The following is a 25695-nucleotide window of genomic DNA, read 5'->3' on the forward strand; positions in this document are numbered from 1 at the left end:
CCTCTGTAAAAGGAAGCCACAAGTAGGGGGTGAGGAACCTCTCTGTTTAGTAATTAATGTTTTAATATTTTATTTTAATTGGAAATGATCTAGATATTTTATAAATTTTCATCATTTAGCATGATCCTAACAAAACTAAAGTTTCAAGTTACGGAAGAGATTTGGAGTAACTGTTTAAAAAGTTCACCTAACAACTTTTTATCCTACTTACGCTTATTTAATTTACTTGTCCCTAACAATTATGTTTAGATTACTTACGAAAATTTTCCGAGATGGAAAAATATTGGAAGGTCTTGGAGCAACATACAAGGTTAACGTAATGTCTTCACTTGGGTCATCTGTTACATGGGTTCCATTTCTGAGGATCAGTGCCCCACTCCCCTGCACTGTGAACAGAGATGGCGGACCTTGTGCTGTGTGTTACGTTCACTTCAGAACCCGGGAGGAAGGGGCTGTTTGACGCAGGGCAGTGTTATCGTACCTACCCTCGCTTCGATCCATCGGCTTTCTAGGACCGTTACGAAAGAACAGAGAATGATTTCTAGTTTGCCCGCGGTCCTGTTTTACAAAACTGACTCTGACTTGGAAGGGAAAAAAAGGCTGTTGGGAATGACTTGGCTTTCGTGTGGTCTTGTTCTGAATGCTTGGCAGTCGCTTATCTGTCTGTTGGAGATACTGTCCTCTGTAAACTCCCATGAGGGTTCCTGAGAAACCTCCTGCTGTAATGCCATGTAGGACAAAGGTCCTCAGGGCTCATTGGATGGGCTGACAGCGCTTCAGCTTTCAAGGTGTTTAAGCGTGTGCCCAGCCCTCCTCCCGGCCGGGTGAGGCAGAGCCTGGGTCCTTCCTTACCTGCTGCTGCCAGGGCAGCCTCCTGCAGCCACAAGCTCACACCTGCTGAGACGGGCGGGTCTGCCGAGTCTCTTGGTCACCCTGCTGTGATTTAGAGCAGAATGAGAAAGCGAGGAGTGAGGGAGACTGCTGGCTAGAAAACTAAAGCCTGCAGGAAAGGAGAGCGGACTTCCCAGTTTGAATGTCAGTGTCAAGGCTCAAGGCAGTTTAGTGAGAGCAGAAGTGCCTGCGGAAGTAATTAAAATGCGAAAGAATCAAATTTATTTCTGCCTTTTTTTCCTTCCCAGATGCGAATCTGTTTTTAAATGGCTTGTGGCTTTTGAGTGACAAGGTCAGTTGCAGGAGAATCAGCTGATTAGTGCAGACAAACATCTCACAGAGAAACCCCAGATTAGGAAGGTAGGCCTGCGCTCAGAGGTGGAATTGGAGGACAACAGGTGAACGGAAATAAGACAACTCTACATGGTTTTAGTTTTCTAAACAGCCTTTGGCCCTTGTGAGACTGATGGGAAGAAAGGAAAGTTTCACCAAGAAAGTGAGAGATGACTTTGTTCTGCAGTTGTCACTCATATTTGTAATTGTCATTAGCGGGGATTCTGGGGAGCAGAGACCAAGTCTGCTCTTGGGCTTTTGGTCACTCTTAATGTTCCTCCCTCCCTCCCATGCTGCTTCTCCGCAGACAGGTGGTGACAGTGTCCTAAGTGCACCTCCTTTTTTGTCCATGAATGGGGCCACTGCGCTGACTGAGCCATCGACTGACTTCCTTGTGTGCTCTCGGTCACACGGTCTCTCAGCATGAGCCAGGGATGGGAACAGAGGGAGTGAGATGGGAATTGGCCCCCAGTCCCCACATATCCAATTGGATTAAAGCTCCAAATGCTGCTTTTTCACTCTGGTGGCACTTTCTGCCACAGTGGGTTATGGGGGCGGGGCGTGGGAGGTGCGGCAGCCTATGAGGAAATCCCATCGCCTCGATGCATACTGGGTTTTTCCATGTGGCATTTTGAAAATCACGCTTTGTATTAGAAAGTGCTGTATGTACTTAGAGAACCTTCTCTGACTATGTTTTGCTTTTTTGACAAAACTGAAATAAGTTGAAGGAGGTTGAATGGGCCCAGGAGAGAATGAACACTGGGCATACTTCAGGGAGAGAATTCTCCCCCGCAACCCCATACACAGAGTTTGGCAAACATAACAAAGCACGTGTATCAACAATGCAAGTTTATGTTCTGTTCCATGCCAGGGGCAAATTACTATTTGGCTTCTTCCCATGAGCTTGTGGATAGAGCCTAAAAACACCGGGCATCTAATGATGCCACAGCACTGAGGATTAAGATCGATTCTTATCTTTCTATTCCATAATTAAAAAAAAAAAAATCCCTGAGTTGAATAGTGGTGTAATATAAAATATTTATGACATTCTTTCCATTTTTAAGCATGTGTCCATGGCTCAAACTCAGGATTAGAGATTCTCTTAATTCATCAATATCCTCTAATGGCCCCCTTTCTGTTACACTTTGTGCAAGGTGTGAAAAAAGCCAGTGACTTCCCCTTAAGGCCCCTGAGGGTTGAGTTGATATAATTAACACAGCAGATGTGTAATGTGACCACCAAAGGCTCACCCCTGCTTTGATTCCCCACGAAGAGACTGGTTATCATGGCAACTGCATTCAGCAATGCAAGGTAAGCTCAGCTTGGTGCGCGGCAGTAGTCCTTCCTTTTGACCTGATCCAAGATCAAGGTCAAGCTTGGTACAGGCATATAGATAACCATTTATTAAAGAAAAAAAAAATGCCAGATGCTTCTTGATGAAGAGCGTGCTTAGCCATCTGTAATTTCATAATCTCCTGTTTGGTGCCTGGCACAAAATAGATGCTCAAGAAATATTCGTTAAATAGTTATAGGCAGAGAATACTCCCATTTATTTCAGTTTCTCCAAAAGTACCTAACGCTATGCTTTGAAATGGTTAAGAAAGGAACAGAAGCTTTAAATACTTGTATCAAAGTTCCTTTCAGAAACCAGGTCTCCTCATTGCCCCAGTGCTCTGTTCATGCCTCTGTTTGGGTCATTAACACAGAGTGTCTTGCATTGTATGAAGTTGGAACCATGTTAATATCCATTCATGAACTCCTTGGTGTACTACACAGGAACCATGTTTCTTTTTCTTTATTTTTCTTTTTTCTTTCTTTTTTTTTACTTTCCTATGGGATGTCTTAGCACAGTGCCTGGGATTACTGAATTAGAAAAAAAAGGTCAGTGTGAACTACAAATTTTTCACTGGACACCCCATTATAATTCTGTTGCTAAACTTGTTCTACAGAACATTGTCACCTTCAGTTAAAGAAGCTGAGGTTAATAATTAGCAATGCTTCAAGGTGGGTAAACGCCATGCGGGCACAATGCATCCTTTCATGGATTTAGTCCCCAGTGATTGTATGTTTCACTTTTGCTACTGTTTTCTCTTACCTGGCTCTCTTTTCTTAAGCTGAGCAGGTGTGTGGAGCCCACCCTTTCTTGCCACAGAATGTTCCTTTCAGGTAGTAATCACCTAAGGACTTGTTCCCCCACCACCAATGAGTTGCACGGAATTCTAGGGTGTGGTTTTGCTTCTCTGAATATAGATTTTCCATGTTTTCTGAGGCAGGTTGGAAAACACATACCTGGGCCATATGATCAAACTCCTCTTATCTCAAGTGATCAGAGGGTCTTTGTTCCTGGAATGGTCAGCCTACAGTTTGGATGTGGAACTCACCAACTCGTTAGAAACTTGTTCTATTTGTGTCGCAGTTAACTTGTTGCTGTTTTAGGACCGTTAGTGTGCTGTGAAAGGGTTTGCACTTCCTTCCACGAGGGTTGATAGACCAACTACAAAGAACAGTCAGCAGCCCTTTCTGCAGCTAGTGATTTTCAGAATTTAAGATCAAAGTCTTCATCCTCTATGCTGAAATTGCTCATTATTTCTCTTCTGACTTTTGGGCAGATCCCTAAAAATGTCGGGCATGGGGTGCTCCTGCTGGTTCCATACCACTCTGTAAAAGTCCCTGCTGCAGTTAGCTTCTGTCTAATGCCCTGGACAGCTTATTCCCTGTGCCTCTCTAACAGGCTGACTTGCATCAACAACTGTCCTTCATTGGGGGAGAAGTGGAACTTCAGATCAAAGACTACTTTAAAAAAATCCTTCCCTTTTTACTCAGATATTTTACTCTCCGGTTAATTTTAGTAGCCATCACTATCAAGTGATGTCCCTGACTTCACTGGTCATTTGTTTCTGAGCCATTTCATTCCCACTAGTGTGTGTGCTATAAAAACTAAGGTTTGAAACGCAGGCAGATAACTGGGGGTGGTACCGCTGCGGCGCTGAGCTGTATGTAGAAAGCCCTGCAGAGTGGCCCCTGCTCTGCAGAAGCTCCTCCACACGACAGCCAAACGACAGTCAAATGAGCCACAACACACCTCCATTGGATGAATACAAGAACAGTTGAGATGAACTGACATGTATATAAGTAATATGACTTTGGAGAGCAGGAAGAGAGCTAAGAAGAATTTTAAAATCAGTCATAGAGGCTGACCACTGAAATAATTCCTACGATTATGTGCAGATGAAAAGGAAGATTTTGTGATTGCCCCTTTTTGAACCATGAGGGCAAAGAGGCTGGATCCTCCATACCAATTCTGGCCCATTGGAGCAACAGTCTGGAGCTCCCTGTAGGAGACAGGGAGGCCATGGGTCCAGCCTGCAGGACAGCTTGCTGCAATCAGTCCGCAGTCTTCAGGTCATGGGAGAGGGGCGTGCAGACATGGGTGCTGGCTATTGGCCAATCCAGCTGTAGAATCTAAAATTGACCACCTATCATGCAAACTCATTGGTGGTTGACAACTGCTCCCTGTACGAATTTAACAGTTCCATACCTGGGAGGGGACCTGTGATCTGTCCAGCCCAGGTGGCCCTGAGCAAAGTATTTGGCAAAGGGTGGTCATCCTCTTGGATGACAGCTTCAAATTCCAGACTGTAATGCCAAAATGTTTTGTTTCTGCTTAATGAGTAATTATAAATATTTCATGAATTTTAATAAGCGATTATGACTAGTCCACAAATTTTTGCAACTTGGCATTTTAGTAAATGACAGTTACCATTAAATCTATTATCCAGTATTTAAAGTCTTATTTCTCTTTATGGACCTTACAATAACTTTTTCAGTCCTTAAATCTTGTTAAATAATGTGTGTCCACTTAGCCTCAGCCTCTCTGGCTTGTAACGCTGACTTTCTATGCCCCAGACTGGACAGTGAGGAGGCAGGGGCAGGAGGTGTGTCAGAACCTTCTGGAGGAATAGTTTAAAAATAGAAATTAAATATTATAATACACATTTAAATGTGAGAAATAAAAGCAAAATGACTGTTTTTATAATACCTAGTACATGTAATTGTTTTCAAGTCTTCGTGACAAGTTAGGCCATCATTTTTATGGAGATGTTTAACTTGGGGGCACAGTAGGTCTCTCTAGGAGAAAGCAGAAGAAACCAGGACAGGAACATTCCCGATTTATTACATGTACTAGGTGACCTCCCTCCGAATCTCTCCAAATGCCTCCTCTGTAGTCACGTCCTTCCCTACACCTGAGACAGGAAATTGCCTGTGTGGTGACTCCCAAATCCGGCCTCTGGGTCCTACTTCTTACCCTACTTTCAGTGCTTGTCCATGTTTCCTATAAAAGCAGAGAAAGATAATGAAATCCATTCTTCTTACAGTTCAGAGTCTGAGACTTTCTTGTTCTTGACAGTATTTAATCACTAAATACTGAGGACTTAGTGTAGCTAGAGCTAATATGAATTACCCAGGAAAATTAAGGATAAGACTACATTATGCATCCACAATCTTTATTCCGAGTGTATGCCTTAGAGAAATGCGCACATAGGTCAAGAAGGGGACATAAACAATGAAGATTATTATTACAACACTGTTTATAGCAGGTAACTGGGGCAAACCCAAGTATTCGTCTCTAGGGAAACAGAAAAGTAAACGGTGCTGAGTATAAAATGAAGTACTTAATAGCAGTCATATGGACTAGATATATATACAGAAACATGATGGACCTTAAACTGGTATTGAGTGAAATGATGAAGAAACAGAATAAGATCTGTAACACAATGTAATTAATACAAATTTAAACCACACAAAGTAACACTATATATATAAAAATCAAAGGGTATGCATCCAAGGAAATGTGATGTAAGCACCTGAGAGTGAGAAATTGGGAAAGCTGAGACTTAGAGATGGAGATGAAGAGAAAAATTTAAATAATGCAGGTTAACTGGGAAAGTGTATAATTAATTGAGGCAAGGGGTTATCTCACATGCCTGCGCTGAAAGTAAGTACAAACATGACGAGAGGCCGTGAATCATGGAGGGATAGAGGATTTACTTGAAAGAGGCAAAATTTAGAGTATCAAGAAAGGTGATGAATGTCTGGAAGAACTACTTTGGAAAATGGGAGGTCAAGTACAAGGATGGCCAGGGAGCCCAGGAGCTTCTTGAAGGCAGGAAGCAGGAGTCAATTGCGGCCCCAGGCTGCGTGGTTGTGCACTTTCCTAGCGAAATTCTGGTCTGCCTGGCACAGGAGTGAAGATGGACCATGTTTGCAGTTACCCCATGTATATTGTGGTTGATATTAAGAAATACATATTTGGTGTTCCTCCGCAGTGCTGCCGCAGAACTCCTAAAACCCTTGGAATTTCCGAAGAGCCACAAAGGTGCTTTTTATTCTGTGAATGAGGTGATTTTTGGAACCCCCCCTAAAAATGGAACTGGTTGCCAGGAAAAGCAACCATTGTGATTAGAGGGTTGGAACTTTCCGCCCCACAACCTTCCTGGAGGGTAGAAGGACTAGAGGTTGAATCTGTTGCCAATGGTCAGTGATTGAGTCAATCATGCCTGTGTGATGAAGCCTCCATGAAAACACACAAGGACATGGTTTGGAGAGTTGCCAGGTTGGCGAACACATGGCAATGTGAGGAGAGTGATGTATTCAGAGAAGGCATGGAAGCTCCGCACCCTTTCCCCATACCTCACCCTGCTCATCTCCCATCTGGCTGTTCCTGAGTCTTATCTTTTTAAGTAATTTTTTTCTCTGAGTTCTGAGTGCTCCTTTGCATTATTAATAGAGCTCAAGGAGGGGCCCTGGGAACCTCCAAACCTGCATCCAGTCAGTCAGAAGCACAGGTGACAACCTGGACTTCAACTTGGCATCTGCAGTAGAGGGGAGTCTTATGGGACTGAGCCCTTAACCTGTGGGATCTAATGCTGTCTCCACATAGATAATGTCAGAATTTAGCCAAATGGTAAGAGAGCCAGCTCGTGCCCAAGAATTGGTGGGCTGGGGAACACCCCACAGTGGATTTGAGTGACTAGCATAGAGTGGCTTCAGCCAAGGCTGAGGAGAGGGAGATGGAGCTGTTGACGGACAGGTAAGAGAGAGCTGAAGAACGAACCTGGGAATGGGAAGGGAACTTCATCCTTACTTGACAACGTGTTGGACCAGAGTTGGGGTGGAGAAGTAGGTCAAGCCAGGAGGGTAGAAATGAAATCTAATATAAGCAAACACATATTTCTTAAGCCAAATAGTTGGGCTCAAGATCTGGGTCAACAAAGTGGACTTAAAGCGTTTGCTGATTCAAGGGAAGGAGAGAGAGAATTCTGAAAGCGCAGTTGCCAAAAACCAGTAGTCTAGAAACAAAAAGATTTTGGTCAGGCCAATCATCTTGGTGGGTGGATTCCAACAGGGGTAGGTCAGGACTAGAACAGCAGCAAGTCCCAAGGTGGTGAAGAACCACTCCCTACTGTTTTTGTTTAGTCCGTCAGCTGAGTCCTCTGTGTGTTGGCGGAAAGGGTGGGGAGAGGTGTGTAGAGGGAAGGAATCATGAGAGGTTCTTTTTTTGTAGGGGGAAGCAAGCTAATGAAATAAAATGTTATTCTGTTTTTAAATTTTTGTATAATGGAACAAAGTAAGCATAATGGTGTATGTCAGCCACTGAACCCGGGGCTATGCTGAAAATGATCAAGCTCTTGAATATGTAGGTTCAAAGTGAGGTCTGGGTAATGGACAAATCAACTCTGCTTAGTTATTTTAGAATAATGCATGCGATCAAAGCATCACCTTGATTAACTGTCTTCTTAAAGTTTCCGTAAGGACATAATAAAAGTAGAGGTATCAGGAAAGTGAAATCTCCAGCCCGTCTGCTGTTTTCTGCTTCTATCCAGGTAGTGAAAAGCATTGTGGGTTTCCTGGAGGCTGCTGACGTTCCTCTCCATGTCTCTGCCTTCCTGTGTCTCTGTTCCTGTTCCCCTCTCTCTCCGTTCTCCCGACCATCTGCCTGTCTGTCCATCCGTCCACCCATCCATCCATATTCATCTTCCTATTTAACATAACACTTTTCTGTGTACCTGGTGCTATTTGTAGCACTCATTACACAGTAACTCAATGAACCTTCCTATCAGCCCCATGAGGTATTATTGCCATGCTCACTTTATAGATGGGCAGCTGAAGCAGAGAGAGGATAAAAGCCTTTTCCAAAGCCTACAGCCAGAATGACGGGTGGGGCCAGGACCCTAACCCAGGCAGCGGAGACCCAGACTTCACACTCTCACCCGCCACATTCATGGGCCTCCTGGGTGACTCTGAAATCCATCTGGGACGTTTACTCAAGTGCTTGCATGGTGGTTCTTTCCCTGAGGAAAGGCCTTTCCTGAGGGCCCTCCCACCCACACTGGCCTGCGGGCTGGGCAGCTGGTGGGAGGGGCCCCTCGCTGGATTGCAGCTGCTGTGTCTTTACCTCCATTTGTTATGCATCTTTTCCTTTTCATCTTCTCTTCCCATCTGCCCCTTGCGTGAACAGATGTAAGAACTTCCTCCTTGAGTTTCCAGGCCAGGAGCTGGGGACTCAGGGTTCTCAAGCCATTGTATTAGAGATGAAAGCGTAGTGGACGACGGGGTGATGGGGCCATAGTGGACGGGGTGGTGGGGCCAGCCGCTGGGTTTTCTGCACTCTCGTACCTGCTCCTCAGCAGCTGCCTGTCCATCTTCAGCCTTGGCTGAAACCCCTCAGCTCTGGGTAACTCCAAACACTTGCTGTCGCTCTCCTGCCCCAGGCACACTGGAGCTGCTTTACAAAAGCATGTTCCCATGCAGGCTCAAGCCACAGGTAAAGCACTTGGAACTTCTGAGACCAGAAAGGTCACCTTTGAAAAGTATTGCTATCTCTCAATGTCAAGGTATATCTGTATATAGTCAGGCAAATGCCCGCATATTTTCATTTGACCAATTTAAGCATTTTTATCTCTGACCAAAACCAACTGGTAACCTAAATGTGAATGTGTGTTTCTATCTTTAAAAATAAGTATGGCATTAGTCCAATCTTTAAATGGTTTCCACTGAATGCAAAATATGTTCATCTTCAGGTTGAACCAAAGGGTTTTTCTGCTTGCTGAGTGCTGCAGTTGCTAGAGCATTAACTGCACAATGCAAATTAATAGGCCGGCACCATAAAGTCATATGACCAGCAATGAAACTGACTTCCTACCTTTGTATATGCTGATAGGTCAGTGGGGGAAACATGCCCCCAGAGCAGACTGGACTCATTAGTCCTTTCAAGTGGCACTTAGACACTTGCTAAATGACTCCCTTAACATTTTCACCTAAGAACACCAAAGATAAAAGCAATAAAAACCTTTCCAGTTTAGCTCTCTGCCTTTTTCATGTCTCAGAAAACAGCAACAACAGTGCAAAAACTACAGGCTTTGTGCAAATTCAGGCTACTCTGGGACTGTTGTATTTTATAGATACGAGAAGGATCCAGCTATTGAATCCAGCTTTCTGGAGGGTTGTTGCTTGCTCGCTGTTCCTGCCTTTTGCAAGTTTTGCTGGGCAAGTGTAATTTTTTTCTTAAAGGAAACATTTATCCTCCCAGATGCCACTGAGTTATTGAAACAGAGGCAGATAAACTTAATTGAGAAGGACTTAATAATTACTCTGTGTTCCAGTACGTCCTGACTATGACACAGCTCCTCAAACAGCTTATAATTTGGGGGTAGTAACAAGCCTATTTCACATGAGACAATCAGAGTAATCTAACCAGGATTATAACCCCATGCTCAGGGATGGGCGCCAAGCCCAGTTCAGTGCGAGTTCCAGAGGGGACCGACGAGTCAGAAGGCTGAAATGGTTTGGGAGGGATTTGTAGGTGATCCTGAGGCTGGTCTCGGGATGGAAGTGGGGTGAAGGGGACAGAGAATTGTTTCCTGTGAGTCAGCATGGGGAAGGGAGAGGAACACGGTGCTTTAGGGACAGTAAGAGACTAGCCCCATTGGAGCAAAGGATTTTACAAGGAGGAAGAGGAGTATATTAACCAAAATGGTGATGATTTTTTTTTCCCAAACCACAAATCTAGGCATAGGTTGTAATGTATAAACAGTGGAGGGAGGAGCGTTTGAAAGCAAGATTGTCAAAGGAAATCTAGAATGTATGTTTCTGTCACCATGGAGGACCTTTGCATGTGGTAGCGGAGGTCAAGAATCCTTACAGGAGCCCTGGGTAAGGCTCTTCTGAATTAGCCAGCATCTGTGGCACAGTATTTTGGAAAGTTTCTAAGTCAGGATGTTCTACCCCAAGGCTGCAGATCATTTCTGACAATGTGGCTTGAACCCTCTGTCCAGTTTTTTCGAGGAGCTTGACAAATAAGGGATGGTGTCAGCTCTACCCACTCTTGTATCCCAACACTTAACACGGGTGCTCAGCACACAGTAGGTAGTCAGTAGTCACTTGTTGCAAAACCTGGAAATGGTATTCAGGATAGACAGGATGGGGGACACCCTGCAGGTAAGACAGGCACGAATTTAAAACAGGGTGATCTTATTTTCCACAGAAACCCAGTGTTTCAGCTTGAATCGTTTAAGGATTTTGACTTTAGGATATGGCTAAAAAGCAAGAATAAACGGAGGGAAGCTTAGTGCATTTGTGAGAGTATTTGAGTGGCTTCTAATGATGGAGCCCAGTAGGACAATTGGAGACTGAATGCAGCGGAGCTCAGAGGCAGAGCAGGGCCTTCCCTGCTTTCCTGTGCTTTTGCAGGAAGTGCATTTTGTAGAAAAGGCAGAGAGGAACTGAGCTGGTGATTCACAGCAGGCTGACAAGGCACCGCGGCCGCCCCTGAAGCTGGCCCCGCATCCTCGGGGCTGCCCCGCAGGCCCCGGCAGTCGCTGGCCCAGCCTGTCACGCGGCTCTGGGCGGCCCAGCTGAGGAGCGCGGCACCACGGGCTGGAGTCTAGGATGGTAAGAAGTTCTCATTCTTTGATTTAGGCATGACTTGGTCTATTTGCATCGAAACCAGTTCTGTTTTCCCCTTGGTAATTTTTAAACTGTAGGTAGAACTTTCTAACCTGTTTATGCCGTCAGAGCTACCTCAGAGTTCTTCTCTGAGTCATTGCTGAACTTAGCAATGAACTTGACCAATCCAGAGACTTGATGGTGTGAGCGTGGACTGGGTGGAGAAGGCTAGTCTAAAACCGCATGCCAGCGTTATTTGAATTTTCCTATGGCAAAACGCGCTCAACCAAATGTCTGTGGACTAGCCAAAGTGAGGGCAGTGAAAATGAAAATTTGCCGCCGCCCCACGTGAATTGTGCTCGTGGGTGCGGATTCCAGCCGCCGGCCATGTGAGGTTTGACGTACGGTGTCTGCCACACGCTGGGGCCGGCATCCATGAAGAATTTCGGAGGTCCTGAAAGCTAGGGGTATTTTTAGAGGAGGCTTGTTCCGACAAATGAGGAAGTCTGGCAGATGGCTCTTCCGCCTGGATTATTTTTTCTAGCTTTCTACCAATACAGTATGGAGAGAACGCTGGCAAGACTTCTTTTTCTGAGGACAATGGGGGGAAAAGCCATTCTGAAAACACTGGGCAGCAGCTGCAGGGCTTGAGTCTCTAAGGACGCCATGCCACTGGCTGTGGATGTCACCTTACTCTCCTGTGACCGTGTGTAATCAACAGGGGGAGGCAGGAAAGGAAGTCTGAGCAAGACCCAATCGTTTATCACACTGCGTGAGCGAAGACATCTGTGCGGCGTTATAGTCTCACCGCCCCGATAAGACTGTTATTCACCACCCAGAGAGGAAAGGCTAGAGTCACTGAAACCACTTCCTTAAATGACATGACATCAGATTTCACCTTAAAGATGGTTTGCGCCAGTTTTATGAAAGACAAACTGCCATTAATGAGGGGAAAGGGCCCTTAAAAAAAAAAAAGTATAATCTTGTTATATGCTGTTGCACGTATCTGGATTATCATTTTGCCTTAGGTCTGGCAGAAGAACCTATTAGGACCCCGCAGAGTGACCTTCAGAATATTAAGCCCTTTCCGGGGATTTTTAAGAAACCTATTGCACACACAGACTGAAGACACAAAAGCAACGTGTTGGTCAGCCGTGACTGTGATGGCAAGCATCACCCCTCACTTTGAAATCTGGGGTGTTTAAATTTGCTCATTCTCTAAGTAAAGGGACTGTTCTCTGAGAGTGCAGGTGACACAGGTCTCTGGGGTGGCAGAGCTCTGCCGCATGTCACACAGAAGAGTCATCACTCCCAAGATTTTGCTATTCAGAGAAGGGGCTCGCCTGTCTCCCTCCCCGCTTACACCTGAGCATTCCAAGCGCCTGTTGGGTTTTAGTGACCTGGTAGGCACCTGGGCTCCTTCAGCCTTTTTTAGTAGAGAAATAGTAATAATGTCCCCAGAAGCCATGACGACATGAAATTGTGGCTCCCTCCCCACATCGCCCCCCCCCCTCACACACACACAGAGCCCGCGGAGAATTTATTATATAGTCATAGGAATACTCCGATTTTGTCTGCATTCACTTGGGGAGTCCTCCAAACTGACTTTTCCCTCATAGTGACTAAATACAGAAGAATGAACCCCCACAGAGTCTCTGAAGAGTTGTCAGGTCTGAGAAATAAGTTTTTTCTTCCATGAGCATGTTCTGCAGTGGAATCAGCCCTCCCCTGAGCCTGCCTGCCCCGCCGTGGGGCCTCAGGAAAACCCCCTGGGCCATCCCTTGTGCTCAGTGCCTCTCAGAGGCCCGCGGACGGATGAACAGCATGGCCATCCCTGGCCTCATGCGGGCCCTCGTGATTTTTGTTCCTTCTAGAAATGTTCATTTTCACATTACCTAATATTTCAAGCATCAGTAAAGTTCAAAAATGACTGAACTGACATTCCTATATCTCCCTTTTTCAACTATTGACATTTTGTCCATGTTTGAGTTTCTCTAGGTCTGCACTCTACAGTGTGGTAGCCATAAGTATAAAATGTGGCTAGTCTAAATTGCCATGTACAATAGGTGTAAAATACACAGCAGATATTGAAGACTTAGAATGAAAAAAAAAAGAATGTCAAATATCTTATTAATAATTTTTATATTCACCTCATGTTGAAATGATATTTTTATATATTTTGTTAAAATATATTGCTAAAATAATTTCACCTTAATTCAGCTACCAAAAATTTTTAAATTATATATATGACTTGCATTTTATTTACATGTAACACGCACAGGCCAGGCATCTGTGTTTATAAGTCAATTTTTATTGGAAAACATGCCTAGCCATTTACATATTACCTCTGGCTGCTTTCCTTCTATAGTAGCATGGTTGGGTGGTTGCAACTGAGATTATATGGCCCTTGAGCCTAAGATATTTCCCATCTGCCCCATTAAAGAAAAGTTTGTTAACCCTTACTCTAGGGCAATGATTTTTTAACCTTTTTTAAACCAGGACCCACAAAAGAAATATATTAACTGTGATCCGTCCCACACACTCTTGAAACAAAAGTTTTACAAAACAAAATTTTGTAAATCCTTACTGTATATGTTTATATTGTCTGGTCGGTTCTTTCTTTTTTTTTTTTTTTTTCTGATTAACTGCTTGTCAATAAATTGCCATAACTCACTAAATTCAGTTAGACATTCATTCACTGCTAGTCACTTGAATATCATTGCTCAAAGATACAGACCTAAAAATGAAATAACTTCATTATAAGAATATTCATATCGAACTTTAAAAGAGTCATCAAAGTGTTATTCAGAGTCTGTGTGTGCATATCAATCTTAACTCCCACAAACAGTGCAAGAAGGGTCCCATTTTCCATCATCCTTAACAATATCTCATATTGATATTGCCAGACTGATCTGATAGTTGTGAAATGAAATCTTTTATTTATAATCTGATTACTAGTAAGTTTGATCATCTTTTCATGTGTCAATTGACTTTTCATATTTTTTATTTGTAAATTGTTTTTTCAAATCTATTATCTTTTTTTATTGATGGGGTCATTTGTTGTATTCTTTTTATATTCTGGATACCAGTATTTTATCAGTTGCATAGGTTGCAAATATATGAGTTTTCGACTCCAAAGTTTAGTTTTTTACGCTTTCTTTATGGTGTCTTATTTTATCAGGCTGAAGTTTTAAATTTTAAAGCAATTATATTTATCTCTTTTTTCTATGGGTCTATTTTTTAAAATATCATTTAAGAGATCCTTCTTTACCCAAAGATCATCAATATTTTCTCTGATATTATCTTCTAACAGACTTTATATCTTGGGGGTTTTTTCCCTTCAAAAATTCCTGTTTGTCCTATTATCTGTTAATAGCTGGTGTATGACTGTCGTGAACTGACTTGTCCATCTTCCCGTCACTGAGGCAACACTGCATTTGTCACATCACAGGTCCCATTGACAGAGATCTCTTTCCACAAAATCATGGCCCCTGGTTTATCAGAAACAAATGTTTACTGGTCTCATTCATACTGTAGTAAGGTCTAGATGGTTTCACAGACAAATTTTAGTAGTCTTCCAAGGAATACATAACCCCTATCTTACACAAACTATCTAAGATCATTGAAAAAGAGAAAAAGTTACCCAATTCATTTTATGAGTCTAATTTAACTTTCACACCAAAACTAGACAAGAACTGTACAAGAAATGAAATTGTGGGCTAACCTCACATTTGAATGTAAATGTAAGAATCCTAAGTTAAACATTAGTGAAACGGAATCCAGCCATGTTTAGTAAATTAAGTTTATGCAAAGTGTGCAAGTTACCAGTGTAATTCATCACATTAATAGAATAAAGGAGGAAAACGATGATTTTTGCATAGAAAAAAAATTTGGTCAAATTCAATAACTATAAATGACTTAATAGAAAACACTTAGAAAACTTGGAATAGGAACTCTTTAACCTGATAAAGAATGTCTACTAGAACCCGCAACAAGCATGCACTCACTGTTGAAGCATATCTTTTTTTACAATATTTTATTTATTTATTTTTAGAGAGAGGGAGGGAGGAAGAAAGAGAGGGAGAAAAGCATCAATCAGTTGCCTCTTACACACTCCCAACTGGGGAACCTGGCCTAGTAACCCAGGTATGTGCCCTCACTGGGAATCAAACCTACAACCCTCCTGTTCACAGGCCGGCATTTAATCCACTGAGCCACACCGGCCAGGGTTGTTGAAGGATATCTTGTAATGCCCTTTATTGAGTTCCCTCTTTGCCCCTGAGAACTTTTCTTTCTTTCAATGCTTTGCTGTTACTTTAAATAATTACATGCATGTGTGTATACTCATTCACACATTTGTGTGTTTTTTAGTTTCGCCTACATATGTGTTGAGTGTTTCTAAGTTTGTGCAATGCAAGCTGGGCCAGCTAAGCAGCGATGGTGCTGGAATTTCTCCCTTGGCAGTTTTCTGGGCCTGAAGACCCAAGAGACAGCAGAGAGCACTCGGGAGAGGACAGAGTAGCTGGATTGTCATAGAGCTGGTTTCTCTCCCAGAATGAGGAGTTGTCGCTATTCACAACTTCAGGTTTTGGCTCCATCTGAGAAGCCATTACTGATGGATCTGATGAGGATAAAAATATTTTATGAAACTCCCATGATTGTATTTTGCCACCCCCTTCCTAATGATTTGATATTTCCAAGATCCCTGCAGTGATACTGAAATACAGCGATACTGTTCATCATAATCCTGTTGTCGCTGTCACGCTTCCATTTAAAAGCTTTAAAACATTTTTCATGGTGGGTCTAAGGGATGGAGAAGGATGGGGAGAGAGATGTTTCTAGAAAGCACTTTTCCTGATAGCAAACAAACTTTCTCTAAATTTTCTGTTAATGAATAAGGGATTCCAGTGATTGCGAAGACCAATACAGGGCCTGGCCACACTGAGCCCAAAGAGCAATCAATACATTCTTGGCTGTAAGGTCATACGCATTAAATAAGGCAGTTCTGATGCCAAATCAATACTGTATTGTCTATTTCTTGCAGCAGATATAGAGATATAGATCTGCTGTCAGGGGAACAAGAATATCATCAGGAAATATCACTTCGGACAAATCTAGGTTACTACCAACAGGGAAAGAACTGGATTGATTGTGGTGTGTCTCACTTTGTGGTGAAAATGTCAGATCAGAGTGAATATTCATGTGGTTCTTGGAAAGAAGGAAGGAGAAATCAATAAGCTAAACACTCTACCTAATAATGGAACTGTGTTTTCCAAGGTGAAGTTCTTTTTTCTTGAACTTGGTATTCCTGTCCCTGATGTATTGGTAATGCTGTCTTAGAGATGCCACGAAAAGATTTCACAGGAAGCTCAAGGGCAGATTTATTCCACAGTTCAGGAATAAGGGTTAGGTTAACATGGTCTTATCTGGGCATTGCACTTGAAGTCTGGTTAAAATTAAGATGAAGTTTCCCTTAGTTCCAAGGAACCACTTAGGTTCTTTGAAGCTATGTCAAGAGAGTAGCAGGCAAAAAAGAAATCCCACGTCTTTAGCCTTGATTTGCAGTTCACTTGTTTTGTGATTTTGCAAAAGCTACCTAGTCTCTGTTTGTCTCTATACATTGGCTTGTATGATAATATTCAGTTTCTTTTTAGAGATGGTACAAGGACATGATAGAGGACATAGATGTTTTAGCAGATGGTGTCAGAATATGAAAACACTTGCTCCCAAATCATGATTTTGGCATTTGTCTAAATTTAATAGACTCCCTTCTCCTAACCACACCCAAGAAATGGCCCACCATTTATGTTTATAAGGTTTCAAAAGAACCCCTGCTCTCTCCTCCCAAAATCATCTTTTCAAAACTTGCTGGCTTTGGTCAGGTTTCAAGAGCACAGTAGGTTCATGGTCAATAGACCTGGTTTTTGACTAGAGACCAAATTAATCACTGTCATTGTTTGTTCCAAACTTTTCAGGCACCTTTTAAAGATGAACAAGAGCAGCTCTGATTTGGAGAAAGTGAGCCAGGGCTCGGCGGAGAGCCTCAGCCCCCCCTTCAGGAGCGCCCACGTCAGCTTCACCACGGGCTCCACCGACAGCCTGGCCTCGGACTCCAGGACCTGCAGCGATGGAGGTAACAGGCTTGACCTCAACAGGGAGGCTGAGATGCTCCTAAGCCTGCAGGGCCAGGCCTGGGTTAACGGCCAGGATTTGAGAGGGCTGAGCGGGCCCTACTTCCTGGGCCCTGCTTTCCCCATGAAGCAGGCTCTACCAAGGAGTCGTTGACGGTAGTTCCCTAGTGAACATATGGCAAGGTGCCTCACCCCATGCTGTGTTCCCCACTTCTGCACAATGCATCCACATGGCAACAAGACGGAGGAGGCAGAAGTGGAAAGCACGCTGAAAGCCTCCTGATTCCTTGAGGAATGAGCCATCTATGTGTAGGTGTGCTCTCCCTTTCTTTCCTCAGGATGAGTTCTCAGGGGATTGGATACATGCTGACCACAAGTCATCTCTCTCTTGCCAACCCTCTGTGTTTCTCTCTCTCTTTCTCCCTCCCTCCTCTAACCCCATCCCCCACCTCATGCTCTGTCGTCTGTGTGCATGTACACACATGTATGCATGCACACACATGAACACAACAGGCGTTTACATAAATGTTTGCTGAATGAAAAGCACACGGGCTTCATTAGACTACCAGCTGTTCTAGTTTCTGGATAAAGCTCTAAGGCATAATGGGTGAGTCCATCCTGACTGGGCGTATTTCTGAAAAGGAGCTCCTGTTTCTCCATTTTCACCCTTGTAACGTGTGTGCGCGCTCCCTCTCCCGCATTGCTCTTGGACTTGGCCATAGCTCGTTAGGTTTCGACATGCACTACCACGACTTCCTCTCTCACTCCTTTGGAAGTATTCCTTCTCAATAGGCAATTTTTCTTTGGAAATTTACTGTCACCAATGTTTTTCTCTTTAAAAGATGAGTACTGCTAAGACAAAAACATATATTATAAGTCAGTCTGTGGTGTGTTCTGGTGGGAAATTTCTGATAGCTCTAACTTAAAAACAGGAAATGTCTTAACCTTGATTTGGGTGGGATGTGACCAAATAGGATTTTTTTTTTTCTGCAGACTTTCCTGGGCTTCTATCTTTTTCCTCTTCCCATCCCATTGTGCAAACATTCCACAAGGCAGATTATTCCGCAGAGGCCAGGCCGCCCAGGAGTCATAAGTCCCTGTGCTGGCCAGCCCTGAGCCACTTTCCAGGGACTGTGGCCCATGGTGAGGGAGCAGGCTACCATGGAGCCCTCTGTCAGCAGCCGGCCAGCTGGTGCTGCAGAGAACAGGACTTTGCTTCTCAGCACCAGCAAATCATGATGTTTGCTCTCAGAGCTCTTAAGTCTATCTAGGAAGATAAGGTTAAAACATGTGATACAGGGGTGGGTGGTATAAGCTAGGAAATTGGGCTGCCCAGGACGTGGGTGTTTATAAAGGCTTCCGGAAGGATAAATCAACGAGGGCTGCTGGAGGGTTCAGGGAAGGCTTTTGGAGAAGATGGGACTTCCACCCGTGTTTGAAGCACGGTCAGAATTAAGGAGGAATGGGCTTTGCAGGCTAAGGAGACACTAAAGAGGAAGAAAGGCTCAATGTTAGTGCACACTGGGAAGAGGGTAGGGCCAGCCGGCCACCCTCGGACTGAGGCTGGTGGGAAGCGGAGGCTGGGTTGTACAAGGCTCTAGAAACCAATTAATGCAGGCAGGAAAAAGGAAGCCTTCAGGGGTCGATGAGCATAATGATCACACCTAACCTAGACATTTTTTTAAAAATTACAATGATTACATTTTTATGGTTATTCCTTTATCATGATCCAGTTATTCAATGGAAATGCACTTCAAAATTTGGATCCCCAGATCCACAAGAAGGTATATATACTTTGGTTCAGACTCTGGATCCTTAGAGCAAACTAAGTTTTTCTAACTACTGCTCCTGTGTATGGCTCTATACCCAGACCATGCTTTGAAACTAACAAGAGACCCAATAGGGGCTCAATACGCTCTGTCTCTCTCCTGACATCTCTTAAACATTAATCCAGAGAATATCTAGAACCACCAGTCATGAAATGTGAGAAGCCCTTCATTTAGCTTCTCATGTTAACCAAGGCTGCTTGCTTAAGATCTTGTTGAGTAACTATCTTTCAGTCTCATGAGTCTTTACTCACTTTTACCATGTAGCCAAAATATCATTCGTTGACTTCTACTACTATTTACCATCTAGTACTAACGCCGAGAGAGTGGCTCAGAATAGGAGAGGCAGAATTAGTTCAAACCAAAGTCCCTTGAACCAGAATGTAGTGTCTACCTCTAATATTACATATCAACATAATATACCTTTAGACTATATATTTATTTTGCTGGTTGGAATTCAGGAACACAAAGAACGCATTAAATTTTTGCATCCACATTGTAGGCTGGCCAGAGTGAGGTGGGGACAAAGTCATTCCAGGGCATATCATAATAGTAGCTTGTGTGAACTTCTTGGAAGTGCATCGGGACTCATGATTAAAGCTAGATTTCTCCTATTCAGGTTTTGTAACCAAAAAAAAAAAAAAGTTTTAAATTTTATAAGAAAAACAATTATAATCTATAACTGCCACATTTTAAACATAAGTTTGTCTAAATTTTATGTTTACGAGTATCATTTTTGTATCATTATTAATTTTATGTCTTTATGCTTGTATCGCATTTCATGCTCCTCAAAGCACATCTGTTATCCCATTTGTCCATGTGGGCAGTTCAATTGAACAGTGAGTCAACTCAGTGGAAGGAAAAATCCGTCTCAGCAGTTGTTTAAGCTTCGGTGGGAGGAACAAAGTGCCTGTGTCAGGACAGATCTATGGATGCCGCCAAGGGGAAGCCTGTCTGTCGCGAACAGATGGATGGACGTGAAGGAAAGCGATCAGCTGAATGAAATGTTCATCAGAAGACCCTTGTGCTTTAAATGGTTCCTTTTAAATATGCCAACCTCATGTCCTGTTGAGGTGATTTTCTTTTTTGGTTTAGGGAAACAAAATTCAGTTCAGCAATTTCAGTAGCATCTACGGATGCCAGGTTCCCATTGTGCTGGAGACTAGAGAGGGCTTCACTGAACTGAAATGCTGGATAGGAGGTCTAACTGTGCAGTGAGCACAGGTCTAAGCCATGCGCAGATATATACCAGGGCAGCGTGGGTATTATTTTTATAGCTAGCAAACCACAGACACAGAAAGTTAATCAAGTATCTTGACAGTAGTCAGCTTGTTTTTCTCAATAATAATGCCAGGTAGGTTTTTGAAATATATACATTGATTCAGTCATTGATTTGATAGATATTTGTTGAATGTAAACTCTGTGCTGGGTACAATTTCAGATGGTGAAGATACAGCAGTGACAAAAAATAAAAAAATAAAAAAGCCCAGTCCCTTCTTTCATGGAGTTCCATTCTAGTGGGGAGAGGTGGGCAGTGAGGAAGATAAGGGCAGGAAGTAGCCAGTGTGTCCCGTGGCAGTAGGTGCTTCAGGGAAAATCTAGCCAGGAGAGTGATGGGGCGGGTGGGAGGACCTGTGGAGGGGAGAGACAGTAAGTCCTCAAAGATCAGGCATCAGTCAGAATGAGTGACAGCCCAGCTTTCTCTGCTGTCACCTGAGACTCTGTAAGAAGAAATAGTCTATTTTTTCAAAGAGGGTCTTAAAAAAAAGCATCTAAGACTCTCTAGCTAAGCATAGTGTGTTTCCTGACTATTAACAGGCTGGTTAAAGAGCTTGACCCTAAACTGACAGATTCAGTCTCATGTAGTATATTGAATCATGGGTTCTGTTCTGCGAGGTCTGTTACTGAGGATGAAAGCAGTATCCCAAAGGAAAGAACATACTCATTTTTTAGATTGTTTATGGCCTGAGCCCTTACAATATCACTGAAGTGAAGCTTCATCTTTGTTAAAACAATTCCCATTGAAACCGAATTTTAAATATATGTGATTACTTCGATAAAGTCAATGCATGTCTATTGTAAAAATTCAGACAACGGAGAAGGGTACGGTGTGGAAAGGCAGAGTCTCCACACAACCTGATCGCGGCTCCCGCCACTGCTTTGGACGTTTTTTTCTGTATCATCTCAGAAATTTTTATCGGTACTTTAAGTACTATAAACTTTATTTCTATGCTTTTTTGTTTTTAATATATCTTGAAGTCTTTCAATCGTAACCTCTAGATCTACCTCATTTTTTTATAATGCTGAGTAGTCTTTCATTGTATGAATTGGTTAAAATCCTTATCAATGCACATTTAGGTTATTTTTATTACAAGTCTACAGTAAGATCCTGTGGCATACAGTGAAATAATTTTGTGGACATATCTGTAAGATAAATTCATAGAAGTGGGAATTGATGTGTCAAAATATATATGCATTTTAAGTAGATGTTACCAAATTATCCTCTAAAAATGTCAGTATACACTTCCATCAACAGCATGTGAAAGCGCTCTGAGCTAACTTTTAATTTTACTGTTAATTTGGAAGAAATCCCTTAATGCTCGTGTTATAACAGGGAACTGGAAGATCACGGTTCCTGAAACATACTTGGGCTGTAGGCATGGAGTGTTTTCCACGAGCCTTTTTTCCAAACTGAGACAGCATGTCTCTTTTGCATGTAAATCGCATTCATGTCGAGATTATTATTTCGTGGGATGATTAAGTGGTCCAGAGAGACTCTCACAAACGCCACATTTTCCATCCAGTTGTAAAATGCTAATAACATGCTTCCATTTTCAGACCACGTTTACCTTCTTGAAAAGCAAGAATTCCTTTTGAAGGAATGTTTTGTTGTTTTGGGGTTTTTTTTAAATGTTCAGAGTTGAGACTATTAAAACTGTGGGACCAAACAAGAGGTTGCACAATTTTCCTTTGGAGGAAAAAGTTACATGTGAGGCTAGAACATTCCCTCGCCCCAACCCTTCCCATCTTCTGGGGGCGGGGAGAAGGGGTAGGCAGAACCTGCAACACTGCTACTTCCTGTGTGAATCTGGCAAGGTGCCTACACAGATGGCTTTGGTTTTCTCACCTTCAACAGGAAGGGGCTGAAGGAGCCGCAGGGCATGGGTGTGAGGTTTTCTCTGTCTGCTTTGTTCCCTGTGCCTTTCATTTAGTTACTACTTTAGTAGATGCTTAAGAAATACTGACAGAATGAACAGATAGATCTATACAGCCATTTCCAGCTATACAATCTGTTACCCTTATTTTGAAAAAATAGCCTTAAGTTTTTTGACCAAAAGAAAATTCCATTTGCTCTACCTTACCGGAAGTTGGAGGATAGTCAGCCACAAGAGCTAAGGTTTGGCACCTGGGGGCTCGTCGCTGGGACTCTGTCCTTGGCCTCCACACTTGCTCTGGCCCAGCTGCTGCAGAAGGCAGAGCTGAGCCTCCAAGGAGCCCAACGTGTTCATTCATACAGCTCAGGCTTGGACTGACTACTTCCTCCTTAAGCTCAGCTCTCATTTTGTCTGCAGAGAACAATGACAGAACAATGACAATTAAAAACCAGCAAGAAAAGGACCCTATAATAAGAAAAACCTCCCAGTGCCACTAGGTTTGAACTTTGGCCTGCATTTCTGCATAGGGATTAAGCTGTCTTTCCTGGCCATTGAAATCCTGGCTTCTCTTCTAAATATCATGGCACTAACTGGTATACCTTCCCCTAGGTTCCTTTAAGATCCCAGCAGTGCACTGTATTTGGTGTGTGGCTTCCCGCTAGAAACACCCTCTTGGCCCAAAGCACATGCACGAAAGCTGCGGAGGTGTTTGTTCTCTGTCATCAGCTACTGGCTTTACGTGCAGAATTGGAAATTGGGAGGGAAACTTCAGAGCTGGGATTTGGAGCTCTCTGGCCCAATTAGCATGCAAAATCATTTTTAAAAAAATACAGTGTTGTAACTATGATGTAGGTAGACTGCCCTGAAAAGTATTTTCCGTTCTCACCTCTTTTATACCCTAATTGTAAGCCAGAATTTGGAGTGATCTAATGCCAGCATAAAACTGGCATATGCAGACGTACCTCATTTCACTGTGCTTTGCTTTATTGCGTTTCTTCTACAAATTGAAGACCAGCCCCTCTGCCAGCAAAAAGATGACAGCTCACTTTGCTGCAGCAGTCCGGGACTGAACCTGCAGTCTCTCGAGGTCTGCCTGATACTCAGTTTGTCTCATGTGCCCTTGGAGCTGAGTCCTAAGAATACGGGTGGTTGGCCAAAGTTTTTCAGGTGTTTTTCGGCACAATCTTCTGAACCAGTGGTTTGCCTGTGAATTCGGAAACTATTTCAGGTGTCAAGGCATATGGGTTCCTTCTCTTTTTGGGGCGGGGGGGTGCCCGGGGGGAGGTGCTGTTCTAAATTGAGAGTGTGGCAGCTGCTGCAAATAGTAAGGCTCTAGCTACTGTGTTTAGGAGGAGATTCTCCACATAAGAATTAAAAAAACAACAGAGCCAGAGTGGGTCTTCCAGGGCAGCCCGGACCCCATAGGAGACAGGTGCTTGTGGTGGAGAAATCAGGTTCACTGAGAAGGGCCTGCACTTTGGCATCCGCTTCAGAGTAGCCCAAAGAATATTAACAGCCGGGACATCATATGGTTCTGAGGGGGCTGGAGGCTATCACAGTGAATTATGATCTTCTCACCAGCTGTGTTTCCACATCTGGAGAACAGCTTCAAGGAGCCGTAAGTTCAGGGTGCCTCAGGTCAGAAGGTGGTACGCCTATGACAAAACTAGGCAGTGTTTTTTTTTCCCAACTATAAAAAGCACAATATGCCTACATAATGCCTGTTATTCAGGTAAAGCACACACTTCAGATGAGCACTTTACCTGGCAAGATCCCTCTAAGTACTGTCCTCGGTAGCCTCTGGGGAGCGCGTGCTTGGTGAGCGTCTTTCTGCAGTGCCATTCTCTGATTAGACATGCTTTTAGCAGGATTGTTGGGGACAAACAGGTAGCATCTGAGAAATAAAGAGAAATGAACCAGTCCAAGTTCTGATCCTTGAAGTCACATCTCCTCCTAATACCCAGCACTCCTTGCCTAAGGGGTTATGGGATATGGGTCTGATCAAAGTTGTGGACCAGCACGGTCCCCAGAAAAGCCAGAGAAAGTCGTTTCCTTCCCACTGCCTGAACACACGAGTTGTTTGTTTGTTTGTTTGTTTGTTTGGGGGGTTTTTTTGTGCTAAAGCAGAAATCTTGATTCTCTTTGGTAATCTACGGAATAAGAGTGTACAGAATTTTTCTTTTTAAAGATCCCTGCTGTCCTAACAGATGGGAAAGCTCACCGTGGGCAGCTGTGGGAAGAGCTGGGGAGTGGAAATGCGGGAGCAGCAGAGCCATCTGCCTAGAGGTATTTTATTTCGGGGGCAGCTCTGAGACAAAGTGCATGTTAGCAGAGGTCGAACGTCGAGGGAGTGGCTGAAATTACAGACTATCAGTGCTGGAAGAGGCCTTCCCCGGGTGGCACCCGGTCAGTGTTTAAATGGGGAAACTCGACCGGGGGGCGGTCGCCAGCTGGTTACAGGTTCATCCCTCAGAGCAGAGCAGAGGCAGAAAGGGACACGTTGGAGGCGTCAAGGAGAACCTTACAAGGAAGGCAAAGAGGGAAAACCAATAAGGATTGGAAAATAAAACAAGCACAAGGCTTACAGAGGAAACTAGCCAAGGAACTGATTTGTCAGAACCTGCTCAGCCCCTGGACTGGGGACCGGAGTCCCGACGAGAGGCCGGCTGTCCCTGGCGCTGGAGGCGCTGATTAATGCATTTACCGGGGACTCTCACACTCCACTTTGTCTCCTCTTCCCCCATGCTCTGCATTTTGATAATAAATAAACTGAGAGTCCAACAGCCTGACAGGGTGGGCGACTGTGACTGAGATCACAGAAAGGCCAGGGACGTGGGCATGGCCCGGCCGCCCGCCCTCCTGCTCATCACCCGGGTGCTCCGCGGGCAAGGCTGAGTGTCCTTTGAGGGCCCCATACCTAAGGGACCTTGCTCCTCCCTTTTGTCGCGTAGAAGCTAGTAAGTGACCCTCCCCCTCTCGCAGCTGGAGGAAGGAGGGGCAGAAATGACTCACCGCCCCAGCCCTCATCTGCCTCCTTGCTTACCGAGCTCTTGGAGGAAAAAAGCTCCCGCCCCGGAGCAGGGGCTGGAGGACCTTCGGACTTGGGGCTGCAGCCTGCCGAGATCAGCTGCGGCGGGGCCCCCCCTCCTCTGCGATGCCGGCTGGCCCTCTGGGCCCCCATTCCGATGGTCGGGGGGAAGGAGGTGCATAGGCGCATGAAGTGACTCGTCCCCACTGTGCCACTGCTGCTTGATTTATAATTAACCTGGGCTTCCTGGAAGGGATGGAACTCGCTACTCCTTCAGGCTTGCGGGCGGGTGCCCCGACTGCCCTTAGCTGGCGGGGCAAGGTGGTTAGGGAAGCTTGCCACAATCTTGACAAACTGCCGGAAAGTGAGAGTGGCAGCCCACTGCA

At 44.0% G+C, this 25695-nt stretch overlaps 1 protein-coding gene across 1 annotated transcript in view; it reads left to right on the forward strand.

Moving 5' to 3' along the window:
- PRAG1 (PEAK1 related, kinase-activating pseudokinase 1) overlaps positions 1-25695 on the forward strand; it is a 48907-nt gene that overhangs the window by 12341 nt on the left and 10871 nt on the right. The window contains exon 4 of the mRNA XM_054566088.1: positions 17145-17302. Coding sequence (XP_054422063.1) covers positions 17145-17302 — 158 coding nt within the window. The remainder of the gene's footprint in view (positions 1-17144; positions 17303-25695) is intronic.

This window comes from Pteronotus mesoamericanus, unplaced genomic scaffold (assembly GCF_021234165.1).
Source record: "Pteronotus mesoamericanus isolate MK-2021 breed Mesoamerican mustached bat unplaced genomic scaffold, CSHL_Meso_final contig_169, whole genome shotgun sequence".
Lineage (NCBI taxonomy): Eukaryota > Metazoa > Chordata > Mammalia > Chiroptera > Mormoopidae > Pteronotus > Pteronotus mesoamericanus.